The sequence below is a fragment of the Chionomys nivalis genome, chromosome 2 (assembly GCF_950005125.1).
Source record: "Chionomys nivalis chromosome 2, mChiNiv1.1, whole genome shotgun sequence".
NCBI classification, from domain to species: Eukaryota; Metazoa; Chordata; class Mammalia; order Rodentia; family Cricetidae; genus Chionomys; species Chionomys nivalis.
In genome coordinates, this window is record NC_080087.1 from 30921142 (window position 1) to 30942351 (window position 21210).

Below are 21210 nucleotides of genomic sequence, written 5' to 3' on the forward strand. Positions count from 1 at the left end.
AGGAATTATTGCGATCACTAAGACAGTAGAAATACAGCCCCTGCTTAGAAAGATTGCTGCATGACTGTGGTGCAGGATAGTCATGGGGGCCTGAGTCTAGATCCTCAACAACATATAAAAAGCTGGGAATGGCTGCACCTGGAGGTAGCCCCCAAACAGGCCTCACCTACCAGCCAGCCTAGCTGGAAACAGTGAGCATCAGTTCCAGGGAAGGCTATCTAATAGGTAAGCTGGAGAACATGAGGAAGGTACCAGAAGCCCAACCCTGGATTTTGCCCGTGCTCTTACCATGCTCAGTGGCAACTTCCTGTATTAATTGCTTTATGTTCATGTGATCCAAAACCTCACAAGAAGCAATATAGGTAGAAAGTTTGTTCTGGCTTACAGGCTGAAGGGCTCCAGCCCCTCACAGCATGGAAAACTCGGTGGGAAGGGCAGGAAACCTAGCAGTCACGTTGTACAGCAGTTGGGAAGCAGAGTTAGTAGAAGGGGGGAAGGGGCAATTTAAAAGCCTCCAGTGACCCACTTCCCCCAGTGACCTTCCACCTCCTAAAATTATACAACCTTCCAAGAAAAGTGACGCCAGCTGGGTGCTGTATGAGCTAAAGACATGACCACGCCAAGATAGTTTAAGGGAAGGTTTTTTTGTAGATATAAGGGAGAAAACAGCCAGAGGCATCTGGAAGCAGAGGAAAAAAGGACCAAGAACGGGCCAAAAGACATCAGGGAAAGTGTAGCCAAAATAAGGAGTAGCTGGGGGAGGGAAGCTCCTGGGCCTGGGGAAGCTTAAGGTAGGAGGATAGATGATAGGCCAGAAGAGCTAAGGACAGCACGGACTCTGCAACAGGTACCTGTGATACTGAGGGAGTCTGGAAGCCAGCCTGGGCCTTGGTGTGCTGATAAGGACCTCAGATAGCCATTTGTCCCTTCTGCCAGTGATAAGGAAAGTGGTTCCTTTGGTGGAGGGGAACCAGCTTCCCGAGTTCCTGAGGAATGCTTGCTCTTGTCTAACCACCGGAAGTTGGGAAATGAAATTTCCTTTGGACTTGCCAGGCACCAAATGTTCAAACACATGGCTGACAAGGAAGATTTTCACATAGTGAGAATAACTTGAAATGTATCCTGTGCAGTGCAGGGAAAGTGAAGGGGATAACAAAGACAGCAAGACAGCCAGCCGGGAGGGAGTGGGACTGGTCTTTGGGGTGAGCAGCCGGAAAGCCACCGTTAAGGCGATATTTAAGCAGGCACGAAGGAGGTGAAGCAATGAGCTTGTACCTCTCAGGAATGCATTCAAGAGAGGGGAGAGAGTGTGCCTGGCGCAGCAAAGGAATTTCAGGAAGGTTGTAAAGTCTGGAGAGCCGTAGAGAAAGTGGAGAGTGTGCAGGGCATGAATTTAAGAGTTGACGGAGACAGCTCCTGGAAGGTCCAAGAAACAGATGTTTGGTTTTCATTCTGATTGAGACGGGAAGGTTGGCATGTTCTGAGGACGATGTTCTCATTTCATGTTTAAAAGGAATACTCCACTTAGTGCACAGGACAGTAGTAGTAATAGGAAGACTGGTCAGGAGGTCATGGCCACAGCTCTGCCAAAACATCATGATAGCAGGGACCTGACGGTCAAGATGGAGGAAGGAATGCCCAGTGCCATTCAGATTCCAATGAAAGCTCTTTCCAGAGTCGCCAAACACTTGAAGGGCTTAGGAAAGGACTTAATGGTTTCCAAGGTCACTGAATGACCTTGATCAAGAACAATCAAAATAGGCTCCCTAAACAGGACCGGAACAAGGATGGCAACAATAAACGCGTTAATGTGGATAGTAGAAGGCACGGAAGGCCTCGACCCTAGACGAAGACTAAAGAAGACTGAGAGGCCAAGAATCAGTCTTCCCCAGAGAAGAACGTGCCAATGGTCAGCTCTGGGAATATACACGTACATGAAGCAGACCACACAGACGTGCCATTCTTTGGAAAAAAAAACAAAAGCAGTCAAAACAAAATCAATCGTCTCTCTTGTCCAGAAATATATATATATATAAAACAGATAGTGTTAATTTCATGAAGTCTTATTAAGTTTTGTGAAAGGAGATTTTCAGATGTCACACAAATCAAGTGGTCTTTATCGGAAATGCTTAGGACTGGAATTCCTTCAGCTTTTGGAAATGTCCTATATTTTAGAATGTTTGCATATACATGAATACCTTAGGAGTGGAGTCGGAGTCTAAACACACACTTCGTTTATGTTTTATTTCTGTCTCAGTTTGTACACAGAGCCTGGAGGGCTTGGGCTGGTGTTTATAGAGCAGCTGCCTGCGACCATTCTCCATGGCGTGAGCCTGGAGCATCTCAGCACTCCAAGAGTTCCACCGTGGAACAGGTTAGAGTTCTTTCGTATATTCAGAGCGAGGATGTTCAACCTGTGATGTATTGTTGTTGAAGGTCCAAATGACCAAAATTAAACTTAGGTTGCTCCCGACACAGCACAATGGGGACACCTGTTGTCGTAGCCACATAGACCCTCCCTCCTGAGCAGTGGAAGGTAGGAAGGAAAGGAAAGAAAACGTGTCTAAAGCTTACATTTCATGACTGAAGGAAGGAGAGCAGAGGCCCCCATGAACTGATTGATGTTATTTTCACACAAGATGACTTCAAATTTCATTTGCAACAATCCTGTACATGTTCACTGGCTGCCAGGTTAATGGGGAAAATATAATTCGTCTTTTTGTCAACTTAATGAACGATTAGAGATGTTGGCTTTACACAGTTGTCATTTACACAGGTTGTCACTGAGACAGCTCATGGAATGGCGGCAAGATGGGTTTGGTTTCTGAAGTGTGACATGACGAAAGCTCGGGTTATTGAGAGAATTTAGTCCTCAGAGACATTTCTTTTTCTTTCTGTGCTTTGGATGCTAAGGACCGAAGCCAGGGTGGAGAACTCACTTGGCAAACACTCTGCCACTGAAATATAGTTCCAGCCAGAGTTCAGTTCCTAAGGACTTTTACATAACTTTCCCCTTCCTCCCAACTTCTTATTTGTTCTACAGAATCAGTGACTCCATGCAAACCCTAATCTTACTCACCGCTGCTCAACATAATACTCTAAACTCAGGCATTTCCCCTCCCCCTTGAACTGGAACCAGGAGCCATTTAATTGCTTCGAAATAAGATTCATTGGTGGTGAAGACATTGACTATGGCATGTGTTCAAATCCAGACGATCACCTTCCCTTCCCTTCCCTTCCCTTCCCTTCCCTTCCCTTCCCTTCCCTTCCCTTCCCTTCCCTTCCCTTCCCTTCCCTTCCCTTCCTTCCTTCCTTCCTTCCTTCCTTCCTTCCTTTCTTTCTTTCTTTCTTTCTTTCTTCTTTCTGTCTTCCTTTCTTTCTGTCTTCCTTCCTTCCTTCCTTCCTTCCTTCCTTCCTTCCTTCCTTCCTTCCTTCCTTCATTTGGTGCTAAAATCTCAGACCAGTCATGTTCCCTTTCCCTTTGTTATTTCTTTTTTTCATTCATTTGTGCATGGAAATCTGGGAATGGCAAAAATGAGCTCCCTTCTGGGAAACTCAGTGGATCTGACCCAAGCTGCTAATCTGACTTTTCTAAGGTATGTATGGATCATGTTTTTCTGTTGGCTTCTGCCAGCCACAAAACCTGATTTCAAACTCTGGAGTCTGGTTCTTCAGCTGACACCCCTCCCTACTTTCTAACTGTTACTCTCTGGCCTCTGGCCTGCTTCACCCACACAAACATCTCCTTTCCTCCTATTCTCCCTTCTCCTTCTCTCCTGGATATATGTCACCACCAGCTGCCTGCTCTGCTTACTGTGGCTACAAAAGTCACACAGGTGTTCCAGGAAGGCCCTCCCATCCTCACTGGGCTCAAATTACAAGAACAAGAGATGCCTTTCTTCTGTGACTTGGAACATTTTTCTCTCTGACAAGTTTCTCTTTCTTCTTGGGGATGTCATAGATGGAAATTCTTGTCACCATTACACTTTATCCACCTCAGCTGGTTCTGAGTTCTGACTTGCTACACCTGTCTGGGTCTCTACTACTGGATCCCTTTTCCCTGCTCCCTCTTAGCTTTCTCTAGCCTTCCTTGAGGAACTATGGCCTGCCTGCAGTCCCACTAAGTCACCTGTCAGTCCTGCCTGCAGCCTCAGTAAGCCATCTGTCAGCTATGCCTGCAGTCCCATTAAGACACCTGTCAGTCCTGCCTGCAGCCCCACTAAAACACCTGTCAGCTTCTGCCTGCAGCCCCACTAAGCCTCCTGTCAACTCCTGCATTCCCAGAGCTTCATTTCTCAGCCCCGTCCTGGAACTTACAGGAACACCCGTCCCTGGCACACAATGTTCCACTTTGTGACTCTCTTTGTCATCTACAGGCTCATACTTTATTACCACAGATTGGCCTCAGTACAGAACAAAGGCCTAAAATTGGCACAGTTGATTTTCAAATTCTCACAGATTGTAACAACTTCTGCTACCACAAAAGTAAATGACCCCAAAGTCTCTTATCTCTAAGGTTCCACATCTTCTCATTCTTAAAAATATTATCTCTATGATTTTTCTGTGCTCTGCTAAGGAAAAACAAACTCTTAAGACTATGCTGTAAACTCTGTCTCAGGATTTATAAGTTCATTGGGTATGGTTTAAAATATGTAAAATCTGTCACAAATTTTGTCTTAAAACTTATAACAAAAGGCTTATAATTAAACACTATACATAGGAATTCTAATTTGCCACAATATACGACATATGTGATTCAACTCTGGTTTAGAATCTACTATATATGTAACTTAGATTTGACTCTTATATAGGAAACTTGGTGTTTTTAAATAGTAGCTGTATGGCTCTCCTCAATATTGGTTGATGACATCATCAAGATGTAAGCAGCCACATAACCGGTAGCCATCTTTACAAGGTTAAAGGATATATGCACTATGACACCACCGTCTTAAGATGACCACATGGTTTAAAACAACAATGATAGAACTTCTCAGTCCTACTGAGCCCTTAGTTTCTCATTGTGTCCCCTTTTAGACTAAGGAAGCAACAACAGGTGTCTAAAATATTTTGGATTGGTCTGCACTTTTGTATGGTGACAAAATTTTAAGGTTATAAAGGTCAGATTAACAAGAGCTGATTTATGATGTATTTCTAACTACTTATGTCTTTGCTAACTGTTCAATACCATGCTTCTAAAAAATTTAGATAAGTAACCACATATGTTTAATACATAAAGTATATTTGATAAATATGGTTTATAAATTCCTAAGGTCTACTTAGGTTCACAGTCATATTTGTCTAGTTCCTTTGTCTTTGGTGACTTTGTTAATCTACTAACTTGTAAACTGTTGTTCACTTAGTGACAACCTTTATTTGGCTTCTTATGTGTTTTCCAAGTTAAGCCTAAAGCAAGTAAAAAAAAAATGCTCATGGATAGATGGTCCTCAAATTCTTAAGAGATCTGTTGAAGATGCATTTTTAATGTTTAAGCTTCCCACAAAAGACAATGCTGCCCCTCCTAGCGGGAACCCTTAAGGTCTCCGAGGAAGACATATGGGACACGATGACTCCACCTGGATTGTGGTGAGGCTAACCCTGCCTGAAACCGCCTCATGCCCTGCCTACCACCAGTGCTCTGCACAAACTGGACATTTTTTTATTGCTTGCCCTATTTTGTCCGGTAAAAGTAAGGTCAGCGTTCCCAAGTTCCATTACAGGAAAAATTTCTGAGACCTGGGTCTGGACAGCCAAAGGCCTCTGCTATCCTGTATGACATCCAGAGTGTTGCGCTGGAACCTCCAGCTAGCCCCAGCATGATCCAAAAAGTCCCCCCCCCCCCTCTCTCTCTCCAAATACTTCCTGTTCATAGAGTCTCTGAACAGAAGAAAGGCCCCCAAAAGTCCAATTCCTGATGGCTACTGCAGCTCCCTCCCCTGAAGTTTCCAGCTGACCAAGCCCCTACCTTAGTACTCCATTTTCAACCACACTTGGGCACAAACCCAGCTTGTGGCAGGCATGCCATCACCCCTCGCCTCCAACGCATGGGGTGTAACTTCTCTGGCCTTGATCTCTGGGATTGGAGAATTTGCCTGGGAGTTGCTCTGCTCAAACAGCATCATCATCATCATCATCATCATCCTTTCTACCCCAGCAATGCTTCTTAAGCATGCGTGGGCAGCCCGTTTATGGCGGTTCTCCAGTTGTTCCTCTCCACAGTCTTCCTTTATGTGGTAGCTGCCTCCTTGATAACGAGACTGGAACTGACCAGTTATGTCCTCTAGAAACCCGGGGAATTTAGTATGTGGGTGGAAAGAGATCCAGCTGGTCGGCTCAAGGCTACCACACTAAGAGGAAGAGACCTGGTCAGCCGTCCTCATCCACTCAGACCATGACCCAATATGGATCGGACTGCTCAAATACACCTGTTATTCTACTTTTCCAATTCACCTTGATCTTACTGCATCAGTGGAGACTCTTATTTGTGGGGGAGACAGAAAACATTACAAAGCTCAACGACTTCTGTCCCCAAAGAACTCTGGGAGCCTAGGGTAACCTGTCTAGGTAATGGATCTCAGTTGTTTTAATTGATACATAGACCATATTTGAGATTATTCTTCTGGCTATAATTTATCCTTCTCGGATCTCTGATGACATTGACTAACTGTTGTATCTTTATCAGTTTAACATCTGCAAGTACCCAACTCCACCCCCCACTCCCCCACACACTCCCCACCCCATCCCCCAGGCTTCAGCTGCCTCTTCCTCAGTTCTCCTGACAGAGAAAAATCAGGCCTTATTCACCTGGAGTTTCTAGGTCCCCAGCTGAGAAAGACAAAGAGTTTATCTTGCTACCAGACTCTGAAAAGAGATTAAACTCACAAAACAGGTTTCCAAGTAACTTTTTGCTGTTCCTTTATTTAAAGGAACTTCCTTTACAGTGAGGGCTCTCAGTTACCAACCACCTATGTCTCATGGTAAATAACTGGACTAAAAATGTTTAAAGTCTATGCATGTTATAAAAGTGTAAGAAAGTGATTCAAAGTATATAAAAATGAAAAAACAATCTTTATATCGCTATGCTATTGTTAAGCTAAGACTTCAAAAGTTCAGAGTTTTGACATTAGTCAACAGAAGTCTGACAAGATCTTAATCTAGCTCTGGTAAACACTATTATAGTCACAAGCTCAAGATTTTGAATTGCCTTTGGTTGTCTTCTTAGAATAAGTGCTTCTCATGCTAAAAACGTCTGTTCAGCCTGTATACACCGTCTGGAGAGAGGAAAGAGAATTCATATTTTTAACCCCAAATAATTTTTGTGTCCCCAAGCTTGTGCTACAGTTCAAAAGTCTACTGCCCTTTCTACAATGTGGATTTTAATGCTGATTATAAACAGTGGTAATGCTAACCTATCTAAAACTTTTGTCTCTATTTGTAAACTTAACAAAACAGTTCTTGTAAGCTTCGGAGAATCTACTTGGATCCATCTCTCACAGTCAGATAGATTTCAGATAACTCCTGTCAATCAGAAGCCTAAGTTTTCCTGTCTACTGCCTATTCCTGAGGGTGGGCTTTTCCCCATTTCCCTAATCTTGGGACTCCCCTCCCCAAACTACCAGAACTATAACTCTATGGGTCTAAAAGTTTCGAATGTACACACTGGCTAAACATTTTCCCCTAAACTCCTTAACTTTTCCTCTTTCCCTAGTCTATCTGACCCAGCAGATTTTAAACCAGCCACAGGATTCTCCAACAACTTGCTCTCCCCAGATGATCCAGCCCCACAAAGTGCTCCAAAATCCTGCCTGCATGTCCCTAGCCCTAGGATGTCCCGCAAAGTATGGACACGGAGTGAAAGAGCCTTCTCTTGGCCAGCATTCTGGCTTTTCTGTCCCACCCCTACCTGCCTCAATATCAATGCTCCAATGTCAGCAGGAAATACTCATAGAGAAGAGCGCTTTGTCCTTGATTTACTTATTATCAACAAAAGCAGTTAGGTTTCAAACCCAGGACAAATGGCTGGGGTGCCTATTTAACACATCAATGTGGTCCTGGCTGCCAGGTTCTCCCTGTCATTCCTCAGTCCAAGCCTGTTGCAGGGCCCTCCTGGCTGGCACACCCCACCACTACCTGAACTCTCCATCCCTGAGGGCTGGGCTGCCCTTGTCATATAATCCAACCATTTTGGTACCCTCTCTCTTTGTGACTTTGGGCGTCCTGACTGCTGAACCTGGTTCGCATCTCTCCTCTTTTCTTTCCCTCCCTTCTCCTCATGGCTCAGGGTCATGTCCACTCTGGACTCTCCATGATGTCCCTGCCTCTGGCTATGCTCTTCGACATGTCTATAATTAAATTTCTCTTCCACCATTGCTAGGAGCAGTCATGTTCCTTCTCATTTCTTTTTTTCATCCATATACAATGAAAAAGAAGCCAGAGTGCGTTTCCTCTTTTGACCTCAAGAGCCTCTTCGAAGCATAAAAAAGCAAAGCAAACAAAGAAACAAAATCCCCACGACTTTGCTGTGCTTATATGCATAATTTTTAGTGCCTCCAAAAGCACAGAGGGAATTTGTTGGTAAAGCAATGTAATGAAGCTCTGACAAAGGGCCCATGAGTTGGTTCAGTCTGACTTCACGGAGCTGTGAACCGGATTTGATGCAGCTCAGACTGATGGCCCTCTTCAGTCGTCATTTACTATGGCAACTTTGAAGATCTTCCTTGAGATTAATTGCTGGAAACTGTGGGGTGGAACTGGGAAAGGAGGGGCATCTATTGAAAGGGGCTCAAGGCCACCTTGGAGAAGAAAAAGTTAACAGTATAGCAGGGAGCTCTCGGGAGAGTTAGGAGTGCCAAGGGGCCTTAGGCATAAATATCAGGGAGAGAGAAGCTATCCAAAAAGCACTGCCTACAACTCTTTGAACAGCTGCCAGGGGCTGAGGCTGCTACAATTGCCAAGCGCATTATTCTGAAGTCCTCCTGGTCCCCAAAACACATCCGGCCTCTTAGAGCCAAATTCCCTCAAGATTCATTCAACTCACCTTGCATAATTCCTGTCCCACCCTGTCCTCAGGATTTGCTATCAAACTGCCAGATAAACATTCAGGCGTGTATGTATATATATATATACAGTTCAGAGATTCAATCTCTCTCTCTCTCTCTCTCTCTCTCTCTCTCTCTCTCTCTTTCTCTCAATGTCATCAAGCGATTATGGGCACAAAACACAAAACCCCAAGTCACATAGTCAGAACATATGCATATGTGTGTGTATATACATATATTTATAAATGTAAATATGTGTTAAGAGATTCCTAATTTTTAGTGTAACAAAAGTAACGTAACAAAATAAATTTCTTTTAAGGAAACATTTGCCATTGGTTGAGCCCACGGAAGTGACGGTCCATGTGTGGATTTTTACAGTTCCCTCTTCTCAGCTGTCTCCTCACTGAAAGGAGGCACACTTGCAACCATGATGCTGAAGCTTTACTTTCTAGGCTTCCTCATCAGGTCCCTCCTGACCATTGGAATAGGTAAGCACTTTACTATTTTCTTTTAACTGGCCAGTTTTGAGTCTGATCAAGACAAGTTTAGGAATGGCTTGAATGGTTTTCTGGACTCTGTAAGGTCACTAAATGGTCCCAGGAGACATAGGGTCAGTTGCTCTCTGCATCCTGAATGAATAGTGGGTACCTGAGTTCATGGCAGAGGGACCACTTTCATGGTAGAAAACAGATCATGGTCTCAATCTCTCTCTCTCTCTCTGTCTCTCTCTTTATCTCTTGCCTCTCTCTCTCTCTCTCTCTCTCTCTCTCTCTCTCTCTCTCTCTCTCTCTCCCTTGCTCTCTCCCTCCCTCCCTCCTAATATCATCAAGTGATTAAGAGCACAAGACCCAAGACCCTAAACCACATAGACAGAACCTAGAGTTCACCTGCCATTTGTTACCTAGAAAAACAGGTATTTTACCTAACACCCTATCCGAGACTTTTCTTGTCTGTGGAATGAAGATTCGTAGGTTACTGGGGAGACTTGGGGTTAGTGTAAAGGGTGAGCATTTAAAGCAGCCTCCCCCACAGAACAGAGGCCACAAACAAATGGTGCCTACAGAGAATTCTTCAAGAATGTTTTATCAAGACAAACCTCTCAGAAAGGCCCCTGGAGTCCCGAGTCAGTAGATGGGGACTCTCACTTAAGTGGCTTAGGTAAGTGTCCACAATTATGCAGTTGTTCTATGACTCTGCATTAAAGTGACCCCTGTCCTATCTGACAGAAATAAGGGAACTAGAGTAGGCTATTCCTCTTGTCCTTGGTAGCAAGGACGCACTTAGCAGAAATTCAAGGGCTGGTAAAATGACCCTGCTTCCCTACTGTACCGCACCTGTAAGGGGGGGGGGGCGTGGCGTGACTTTGCTGAGCCTGTATCCACACCTGGAAATGCAGCAACAATAGTATCTCTCTTATGCAGTTGTCCATGGATACTTTGAAAAGAATGAGCACAGCTTCTGATGGATATTTCTATATGACTAATAAGAGTCAAGAAGGAAGGAATTGAAGGAGGCAAAGGCTTGTAATTACTGCATTGCTCTGCCTCCACCATCAGCTCCTCTTGCCCGGAACTGTATTTTCAGTTTTCAGTAGTAAGAAGCAGGCTATAGAATCAGCCTGGGCACAAAATCAGCTTTAACACCTGAGCCTGAGCAGATCCCTTCACTTCTCCAAGGCTGGGTCTCTAGACCAGACGAGAAAGACTCCGATGGTATCTTTATCAAGGAGGAGTTGGGCAAGTTCAATGAGCAGGTGATGACAAAGCCCCTCGGTGCTTTGTGCACTGTGAGCTGTCACTGAGAACAGTGGTGACAGAGAAGCTGTGAGAAAAATCCAAGGCGAGTCCAAAGACATAAGAGACAACGCAAGGAGCCAGCCATCTTCAGGTTAGCAAGCCAACTCTGGGTGGGTCTTCAAGAAATTGTGCCTGTCATCTGCTACTAATTTTTATGTACTAACTAGGATTAAGCAGGTAGTGATCTGGGCGCACAAAATAAGCCATGGGAATAGACATTTTACAAGTCCATACCAACATTCATGCATTGCAGAAGACCTTCAAAACATATACAAAAAAATTGGCAATGTCAACACCATAACAGCATTCAGTGGGTAAGAAGAAATATCCAAGGAAACCATTCTTTCTCCTTTGTCGGAAACTTTGAACCCTGAAATACATTTTGTTATTGATCCCCAGCCTCTATAAGATTAAATGCAGGTAAAGCTAGGTCACCCATGCCATATGATTTGAAGAAGGGAATGCAAATAATCCTGCCAAGCAAAGTCTTGTCCTCTCCTGCCTATGACTTCACACCCTCACCAGAGTCCACTGTCTTGAGTGTGGGCCAGTGGATCTGAACAACTCTACGTAGGTACTTATAGCAAGTAGACAGGCAATGGGTTTTTGTTTGTTTGTTTTTTCACAGTCATTACATCCCATTGCTAATTGGGTATAAACTAGAGTTTATGCTCTCTATTCTTTTCATGAGTTTTAGTTTCTTTACCCATTGGGAAGTGCTGAGGGGTGGTGGTAGTGATATCATTAACTGTTTTTCTAGTATGAAAGACATCATTCTGCAATTTTACTTTAGACTAAGGGTGTAGCTCAGTGGCAGAGAACTTGCCCTGAGTTCATGCACTAGAACTGGAGAAGGGAGGGGCTTCTCACCATCATACCGAAGAGTCGAAAATGTTGATTTTTGACCCTGCCACCACTGCCTTCCCTTGGAGTGACTCCCCGGGCCCTCCTGATGCAGAGATTTCATGAAAACCTTCTGCCGCTCAGAGCAGCAGTCATCACAGCCTTGCCCACCGCGGTCCTTCTTGCCACTTTAGAAACTCAGCCAGCCTATGGATCTCTGAAGCCTCGGAACGTCCAGTTTCAGTCCAGAAATTTCCACAACATTTTGCGATGGCAGCCAGGGAGCTTCCTCACCGGCAACGGCAGCGTCTACTTTGTGCAATACAAAATGTAAGTGCATTCAGTTGGCAGGGGCTACCAGCGGATATTGGAATGCAACAGAGGGTGAGGATCTGAACACCTTTGGATTTTGCTTTATTTGGCTTTTTGAGGAGTTCCAGGCAGGAGGGTTTAGAAGAAGCAGAGGTAGGGACAGAAGGTTGTCCGGGGACACAAAGGTACAATAATGTGTGCAGTCTTTAAGACAGGTAAGTCGGCTCCAGGGAGCTCTGGATAGGAGTCCTTAGGCGTCAGGCATTTCCATCACATGATGGCTCTTCAAGTTGCCAAATGGATGTTGGCAGCCACTCGCTCGGCCCAGAGCAAACACTCAATTAAGACAAAACTACTGGTGGTTGAGCTTGAGGCAGACATGGGAGTATGTAAAAGATATTATTAATTGGTAAATTTGTCTTTGGGTAGGTTTACGGTCTACCAGATTCTTTGTAAGTATTAATGATTTCTGTGAGCGTGCACACACACTAGGACACGCAGCAGCATGTTCCTCTTGTCGGATCTCCGTGCTTGCTTTGCCGGTTCAATGCCAAAACTCAGATGTAATCAACTCCTTTCCTTTGTCAAGGCTGAGAAATAGTGACTCCTGATTGGAGAGTGGCATGTATTCAACCTACACATTCCATAGGGGTTTTGAGATTCTCCTCCTCCTAAATAGTTTGGAAACTTGGCTAAGTAAAAGGCAGGAGCAATTGCAGCTTAGCTTTCGTGGTCTGCAGTAAAAAGTCCAGGAAATCAGGTGTAGCTACGAGCCAGAATAATGCCTCTTAATCCATAAATCCATCCAGGTCCCTTTAGTTGGAGTGGCCTGGGAGGGGGGCTCCTTGCTCAGATTTTCCTCTGAATTAATTTTAAAAAACAATATCCCAGGGTTTTTCTTTAATTTCCCTCTGTAAAATGTAGCAATCTTTTCAGCAAAAGCTTCTCTGTTTCCAAACAAGGTTTGTACCCAGCTGGAGAAGCTTGCGGCGGTGGGAAATAGGGACCGGCGTTCTGTTCACATGTCCCCCGCACACAGTACAAGCAGGTCCAAAATGAGCCCATCTGTGGCCAAAGAAACAAGAGGATCTGAAACTGTTCCACCATGAAGCTAAGATTCAACCTGAGACCCCACGAAACTTTAATCTGTAATTCTTTAAGTTTCATAAAATTCAGACCTCGGAGTATCTGGGATGATTCCTGTCCCTACCGTATTTTCGACAGCACAAGACACATGTCTAATTTTGAGAACTTTCATTTGTTTGCATGGCTTATAGTTAATTCACATCTGAACTATTTTGAATAGAACACACACAAAATCTTATCATAAAGGACAGAGAAAAACTCAGTCACAGCAGACGCGCTCCTATGACAATGACGATGTGTCGTCACTAAACGATGATCCAAGCTCATCCGATTGCACTGTGTTTGTGTTGCTGCTTCTGTCTTAATCCTGACACCATGAAACTACTGTAATTACGTGGAGTGTAGAGGAGAGGGAGCAGCAATATCGCTCACTATATGGAAGGACAAAGTCAGTCCTTCAATCAGGGCCCTTCCTCCTCAGCCTCCTGCTTGCCACACTCCATGGTCTTCCTCTCTCTCTTGTGAGCAGTAGGGAGGTTTGGTTGTCACGCCACCCCGTGGGCTCAGGTTGGCCTTTTGCTTCACCCTGTTTTTGCAGCGTTCTTTCTCCCAGGTCCTTAGTACCAGAACTCCCTAAGGAACCCTCAGAGCAACTTCCACTCAATTGTCAAGAGCTGGGCCATGTGTGTTCATTCGGTAAGCATCGCCTGAGAAGGCATGCGGCACTAGTTGAGGCTTCCGAAGTGGGAAGAATGTGGACGGAGTACTGAAAACGGAAGCCGGTCCACATACCAGAAGAAGCACACCGCTGCACACCAAAGGAAATAAGCCCTTGTGTTAGTGACACAGAAGGCTTCAAAGTTCAATTTAGCGTTCAGCAAGCCAGTGCCTTGGCTGACATGAAAGAACTTTCATAGATTCTTGAAGATAGCCTAGGATTTCAATCTGTAGAAAGAGCAACACACTAGAAAAACTGGCATCCTCAGGAGGGAGAGAAGAAACTCACGTTTGTGATTTCCCTTCTGTAGGTATGGGCAGAGACAATGGAAAAATAAAACGGACTGCTGGGGAACCACAGCGCTCTTCTGTGACCTGACCAATGAAACCCTAGACCTGTATGAGCCGTACTATGGGAGGGTGATGACAGCCCGGGCTGGGAGCTACTCTCCCTGGAGCATGACACCCCGCTTCACCCCGTGGTGGGAAAGTGAGTTTCGCTTGCCATTTCCTTTCTGCCTTTCAACAACCTCTGGGTGCTTGGCCAGGTCCTGTGCTCTGCTGAGACCCCTACTGTCAATCTGGTGGAATCCTCAGGCCTACACTAGGCACTTGTGTTTATAACCTGTTTGATAACCCTGGAAATCTGGGTCAGAGTTTCAAAGCTCCAGCACCCTGCTTACACAGAAACCTTCCAATCTATTAACCCCCAAACACTCAGAAACAACAATTATTTCTCTCTTTATCCCAATGCTTTCTCACTTCACAGATCCTGTCCCTTTTATTTACAGTCCCTGTAAAAATACAGGGTTTCTCTGTGAAACAGTCCTGGCTGTCCTGGAACTTGCTCTGGGGAACAGACTGGTCACAAACTCACAGAGATCCACCTGTATGAATGCTCTATCTGCTTGTACAATTTTATGCCAGAAGAGGGCCTCAGATCCCACTATAGATGGTTGTGAACCACATGCGGTTGCTGAGAATAGAACTCTGGTCCTCTGTAAGAGCAGCCAGTGCTCTTAACTGCTGAGTCATCTCTCCAGCCCCATATAAATGTTCTTAGTTCTAAGTACAAATACTGGAAGTCGGGCAGACATTTGCCAACCGTGTTAGCAGTGTTTGTGAGAACATATCCCAAGACCTGAACTTCCTTCTGGTTAGCATCTGTAGTGATGGTTTGGCTCCCCTGCTCTGAAGAGCTTGGGACTCATCTGTCTACCTCCTCTAAGTGATGCAATGTCCACTTAGACTTAAACTTAGTGACTTAGGTTCAAAATGCTAGATGCGATGGAACTCAGGAGAAAGGTTGCTTTATTTATTGATTGATTGACTGATCATCTTGAGCTTTTTTTTTGTTTGTTTGTTTGGTTTTTCGAGGCAGGGTTTCTCTGTAGCTTTGGTGCCTGTCCCGGAACTAGCTCTTGTAGACCAGGCTGGCCTCGAACTCCCAGAGATCCGCCTGCCTCTGTCTCCCGAGTGCTGGGATTAAAGGCATGCGCCACCACCGCCAGGCTCCATCTTGAGCTTTTTACTTGGGAGATGAACAGAAGAAATTAACAAACCCACCTGTACTCTCTAGCATCTTTTCTGGGCACGACTTGAAACTCAAGTCAGTCCATGAACAATTCTCTGAGGTAAAGGAGGAAGCTGCGTGATTGAGCTGGTTTGTACTATTCAGTGGATATGTGGGTCATTCGTTATATTTAAGGCTAGAAATGGGATCAAGTTCAAATATTTATCAACGTCTGACTCATCAGATAAGAACAGCCCAAGACGCCGGCTCAGAGCAGTGGAGACTTTTGGCTGTCCTACTTAGACAGGGATGGTATCTAGTTAACAAGGGTTTAGGTTATTTCTATCATACGCCTTGCATGTGGGGGGTTCTTTTGTAGTTTCCCAAGTAGAAGAGACACCCAGCATCTAAAACAGTTAAGCTGAGCTACCTGAAGCCCTTGGGAGGAGTCCCACCCCCTCCTCTGACTCTTCACTCTCCTCTTGGTCCTCTTCTCCCACAACTCCTGAGGCGGTGCAAACATCCGGTGTTGAAAAACAGGTTTTCAGGATCTGAGGACACTATGTTCCTAGACCCTGGTGTTACAGTTAATGAACCACCTGTATGCATTGGCACTCCCAAGCCCTGCTCTGAGAAGCATCCTGTCACAGCTCACGGAGCTCCTACTCCTGAGGTCTGTCTAGAAACAAAGCAGTTAATAAGGAAAATTGTTACATTAAATGTCATCTGGTGCCGGATAAGACTTCAATTATGTGGTACCAGGATTCTTTGGATTAAAAAAATATATATGGGTTTTGGATATAGGCTATAGCCATATGAAAAATCATCTCGCCTCTTCTATAAACTGACAATGCAACTGTTCCAGGACATTCTTAAGGGGAAAGCTTTTATTGTAGATATGAGAGAAAGGACAGCCAGTGGCATCTAGAAGAGTTCAGAGCAGGTGGGGAGAGAGTAGTGGACCAAACATGGCCAGCAAACTAGACCTGGCCATGGGAGATGCAGGAAGGAGGAGGGGGGAGGAAAGGAGGAGGGAAGGAGGGAAGGGGAGGGAGGGAACAAGAGATGGAGGGAAGGAAGAAGAGAGAGGAGCATAGAGAACAGAGAGGAGAGAGAGATGGGGGGGAGTGGGGGGGAGGAAGGCAGGGAGGGCACAACACAAAGTTGTGCATGAGAAATGTGATACCGAGGGGCCTGAGGCCAGCATGAGCCTTGGCATGCTCATAGGCGACAGAGATAACATTTGTCCCTTCTGCCTTTTGACATTTGAGGAACTGGAGTTTCCTTTGAACCTGACATCTCCTTTATTCACACAGCAACTATCTACAAGGTACTTACTTCACATTTGTCTGGTCCAGAGGGAATATGGCAAGCAGAGCAAGCAGACAAGTCTCTTCCCGGAGTTTTCTGTTTGGTAGGGAAGACTCATATGGACGCAGTAGCCACATACCCACAAAATGGTACCCATGATGGATGCTGTAGAAACAAAATGAGCTCTATGAGATCTTAGCCAAGGAGGGACCTGGCCAGGGGTGTTTGGAAAAGTGGTTCTGGGAAAGGACACTTGAGCCGTTCTCAAGATGAATAGGTGTTAAACAAACAGAAGGAAGGGGAGAGCATCCCAGACAAAGGGAACAGCATTTGCAAAAGCCCTCTTACAAGAGGAAGCAGAACCAGTGTTAGGGACCGAAAAGCGGTTGGTGCAATGAAGCAAGGCATGCCGTGGGGCAGTGTGGAAAGGGAGTCAGTCGAGAGAGCTTTTCTTTTAAGGAGTTATGGCTTCCTCCAGAAAAGGAAATGGCAAAGCAAGCACTACAGCACCAAGCAGGGTCCCAAGTTTCACAAGATGTAATTTTGATCTCATCATCAGACTTCCCAGGAGACCGTGTTGTCAGGCTTGTGTTTTGTAAAGATCAGTTTGACTATATTGGTGGAAAAACATAAAGAACACATACAGAATGCAGGAAGGGGAAGCGGTAGGCTAGCTTATGGTAACAGGCTACAGGAAAACAACTGTGGCCTGCATTAGGCTCATGAGAAGGACTGTCGAAAATCTAACATTGGACGGACAGGGTGAGCGGTTGGATATACTGGAGAGGGAGAAGAACACGAGAAAGACGGCCTCTGTGTCTATCTCTGGTACAGCTACATAGACCAGAGGTTATTTTTGGATACAATATCATGAGAAAAGAGCAGTTTTGTGGCATATTGGGTAATCACGAATATGAGTTTAGTTTTTACCACATTGAACTTAAGATGCCTGGATCCACCCCCACACAATGTCTATACAGATCCAGTCCTCAAAGCTAAGGATGCCTTCTGTGAAAAGACACAAATCTGTGAGTCATTTTCATATCCTGTAATGGACATCGATAAATTTGGATAGGAAAAGTTTATTGAAAGACAGGCACTGTTCTGTGAGACTAGACATTAGGGTATCTCACCAAAAGATGGCCCAGCGGGAAGAATTTTAGATTTGTAACAAATACCCAAAGATACAGGGAGATTAACAATCCGGTGTGTTCACAAGCACCACAGGGAGACAATGTTTCCAGGACAGGAGTATCAGGGCTGGGGACCTAGCTTATGTAGAACATAGAAGTCCCTGTTTTCTATCCCTGCACAACAAAAGCAGGAGAGTTGCCAGAGACCCTTAGTCAAGTCAGCAGGCATTTCTAAGTCTTTTCTCTGCAAGCAGTCAGATAAAAATTCTAGATGACTGAAAACTCAGTTTACTTTTGGTCCCAAATTAAGAAGCCAGGGTAGGAGGGTGTGTATTAAAAACTGAGCTCTTCCAAACACTTAGAAGTTGGAAAAGAAAAAAAAAATAATAACATGGTCAACTTACAAAATACAAAAATCTCTGAGACAAAAATTGTGGATTCAAGCTCAGGTCAGCTACTGCTGAAGAAGAAACTCACAGACTAGAAACAGATCTGAAAAAAAAACAGTCAAATAAGCTATTTTGAAGAAAAAAATAAAAAAATAAGAGACGCTGAGATGCATGGCAAACAGAATAAGAAAATTTAGCAGATACAGAATCAAAATTCCGGGAGACAAAGTATATACAGAGCTCTGTATCTATGTAGATAGAGTATGTGTCTATCTATCATCTATCTATCTGTCTGTCTATCTATCTATCTATCTATCTATCTATCAATCTATCTATAATAACTTTCAAGAATTATAAAAGATATGAATCTATAAAGTGAAAATTTGCAAAGAAGTAAGAAAATCACCACTGCAAATTTTAGTAAATCTGGAATCAATTAAAATAACAATGTTTTATTTATTTATTAATAATAATCTGGTTATTGACAATAAAATGCATGACCTCAAAATTCTCTTTCTACCCAGCCATTCCCATAATATACAACATAATCCTGTTGAATTAATTTAATAGCTACAAGTCTTTGAATGGTTTTAAAACTGTTCTGAAATCTTACCTCTTTAAGGAACTAGATAATATCTTTCTTGTTCTAAGCCCTCCCTCTACATAACTTTTATACTTAAATTTTCTGACGAAATCATAGTGTTGACAAAATGATTGGCAGACATTCTCTCAATATTGAAAGAGACTGAAATCGGTCTTTTACAAATGGAAGGAAAACTATCTTCGTAATGATTTTTGACACACTTCAGAACACAGCATTGATTTGGCGTGATGCATAGTGCCAGTTTGTAACAGTTCGCTGTTTAGAATGCTTTATCAACACTGCTGATTTTTTCTTCAGCAAAGCTGGACCCTCCCGCCGTGACTACGGTCCCAGTTAACGGATCTTTGCTGGTGCTCCTCCGTGCCCCAGAGCTGCCGTACAGAAACCGAAATGGAAACAATACATCTACGGAAAATTACTATAACTTGGTATACCGAGTTTTCATAATTGACAAGTTGTTAGAAAAGGTGAGTTCTGATGACTAGATGTCTGGGTCTTTCGTTTGCTTAACAAGCATTTTGATTCTATCCCACGGCCTGTCTCTTTATGCCTCCAGATCTTTCCCTGTCTTTTTATTCTTTCATCTTCCCTGAGAAGCCGAGTGAGTGTCTCTATCAGCATCAGAACTTCTATGTGCATGCATTCCTGTATGTAGTGCATGCAACCTTTCAGATAGTCAGCTACCCTCCTTAGGCTTCCTTGCATAGCGAAAAGTCAATATAAACATTTCATTCATTCTTCTGTTGCTAATGTTACTTTGTTAGCTTTCTACTCCCTATTTATTTCAGTAGCCTTTGAATTGCAGTATCATTTGGTAGTCTCTTTGGGGGTATTGATTGATTGATTGATTGATTGATTGATTGATTGATTGATTGATTTTACATCCCGGTCACAGTTTTCCCTCCCTCCTCTCTGGCCAGTCCCTCCCCTCCCCATTCCCACCCTTGTTTAGCAGTCTTGCTGTGGTAGTTTGTATTAGAAAGCCCACTATCAGCACTTTTATCTAGGTTCTATGGTGAACAGAATGACCCTTTTCTGTATCCATCTAAGTCAGGGCTAATTTAGCTGGAAGGAAAAAAAAAAAACACTGAAACTGTTCAACTACAGAAGAAGAGGGCTAGTTCAGGAAGACACAAGAAGCCATCCATGACAGTCAGAAACAGGAAACAGGTGCTGCCAGACTTTCTAAGAATCCGAGAAGTAAAATGGGAGCTGAGTCTACAGATTCCCTCTTTGTCTTTGCTCTCTCTCTCTCTCTCTCTCTCTCTCTCTCTCTCTCTCTCTCTCCCTCTCCCTCTCTCTCTCTCTCTCTCTCTCTCCTTCCCTCCCCCCGGCACCCCTTCCCTCTCTTTGACCAAGTTTGCCTGTGCAGTAACCTCTGCAAGTCCAGGCCATTTCCTGACTCAGAACTCATATACTTGAAAATGAGACTCTAGCCACGGCTCCAACCATCCTTAGCCTTCAAGGAGAAGTCTTGTGGCTTGACCACTTAACAAGTGGCTTTCTCCAGTCGTGGCCCAGGACTTTGGGGAAGGAAGCTTTACCTGAAGATCTCCAACGATCACATACAAATCACTGATTTTAACAAAGAAGAAGCAAATCAGTAGCTCACTGGAAACTTCATCCTCTGATTTCTCTCCTGTGTAGGAGCAAAAGGCCTATGAAGGAACTCAGAGAACTGTTCAAATTGAAGGTCTGACTCCTAGCTCCGGTTACTGCGTAGTGGCGGAAATATATCAGCCCATGTTAAGCAGAAAAAGCCCGAGAAGTGAGCGGAGATGTGTGCAGATTCCATGAGCTGGTCCAAGGCGCTCTGCAGTGCCGAAACCAAATGCATAATGAAGATGGGGTGGCTTGTACCTGCAACAGCTTGCTGACTTCTGCTTCTGTTTTCTTAGAGCAATGCCTACCAACACCTTGCAAGGGTTTCCTGATCAATACTTTCTTTTCTGTTTTAGTTACAAGGTAAATTTGAACTGATTCAAAGATTAGAATTTAAAGAAGAGAAAGAGATTAGAGAGCTGTGATAGCTTGTGTCTTTAATTCCAGCATAAGAGAGGCAGAGACAGGTAGATCTCTGACTTTGGGGCCAACCTGGTCTCCTTAGAGAGTTACAGGCTAACCAGGGCTACATAGTGAGACCCTGCCTCAATAAAATAGGATAGTGAGATAAAGATTTTCTATAAAACACAGAACTTTATTCCTGAATATAGCAACCCTAACAATAATCTTTTTTTTCTGTTAAAACGGCAAAATAAGGATCAAGAAATAACAGGCATTTAATAAAATATAGTAATAATTTTTAATGCATTATAAACAGACAATCCTGTTTCAATAATTTTTTGCTTTGCTATAGATACACTGACTTAGTATTTTATGTGAATGACATGTTTCTGTACATTTCTATTTTACATGAATATATTTTCATAGTTTTATTTCTTATGAGATATTTTTACTTAGTGACCAATGCT

At 43.9% G+C, this 21210-nt stretch overlaps 1 protein-coding gene across 1 annotated transcript; it reads left to right on the forward strand.

Moving 5' to 3' along the window:
• The first annotated feature begins 9412 nt into the window (after positions 1–9412).
• Il22ra2 (interleukin 22 receptor subunit alpha 2) lies at positions 9413–20536 on the forward strand. The gene is made up of 5 exons (XM_057763228.1): positions 9413–9523; positions 11869–12004; positions 14101–14279; positions 19037–19206; positions 20387–20536. The coding sequence occupies exons 1-5, from the start codon at positions 9463–9465 to the stop codon at positions 20534–20536; spliced, it is 696 nt and encodes a 231-aa protein (XP_057619211.1). The 5' UTR covers positions 9413–9462.
• Positions 20537–21210: the final 674 nt, after the last annotated feature.

Bases quoted from the DNA above. Each gene is read 5' to 3' on its own strand.
- Il22ra2 (XM_057763228.1), top strand. From the start codon at position 9,463: ATGATGCTGAAGCTTTACTTTCTAGGCTTCCTCATCAGGTCCCTCCTG. The intron at 9,524-11,868 runs GTAAGCACTTTA...TTGCCACTTTAG, and splicing joins CCTCCTGACCATTGGAATAG to AAACTCAGCCAGCCTATGGA. The intron at 14,280-19,036 runs GTGAGTTTCGCT...TTTTTTCTTCAG, and splicing joins CTTCACCCCGTGGTGGGAAA to CAAAGCTGGACCCTCCCGCC.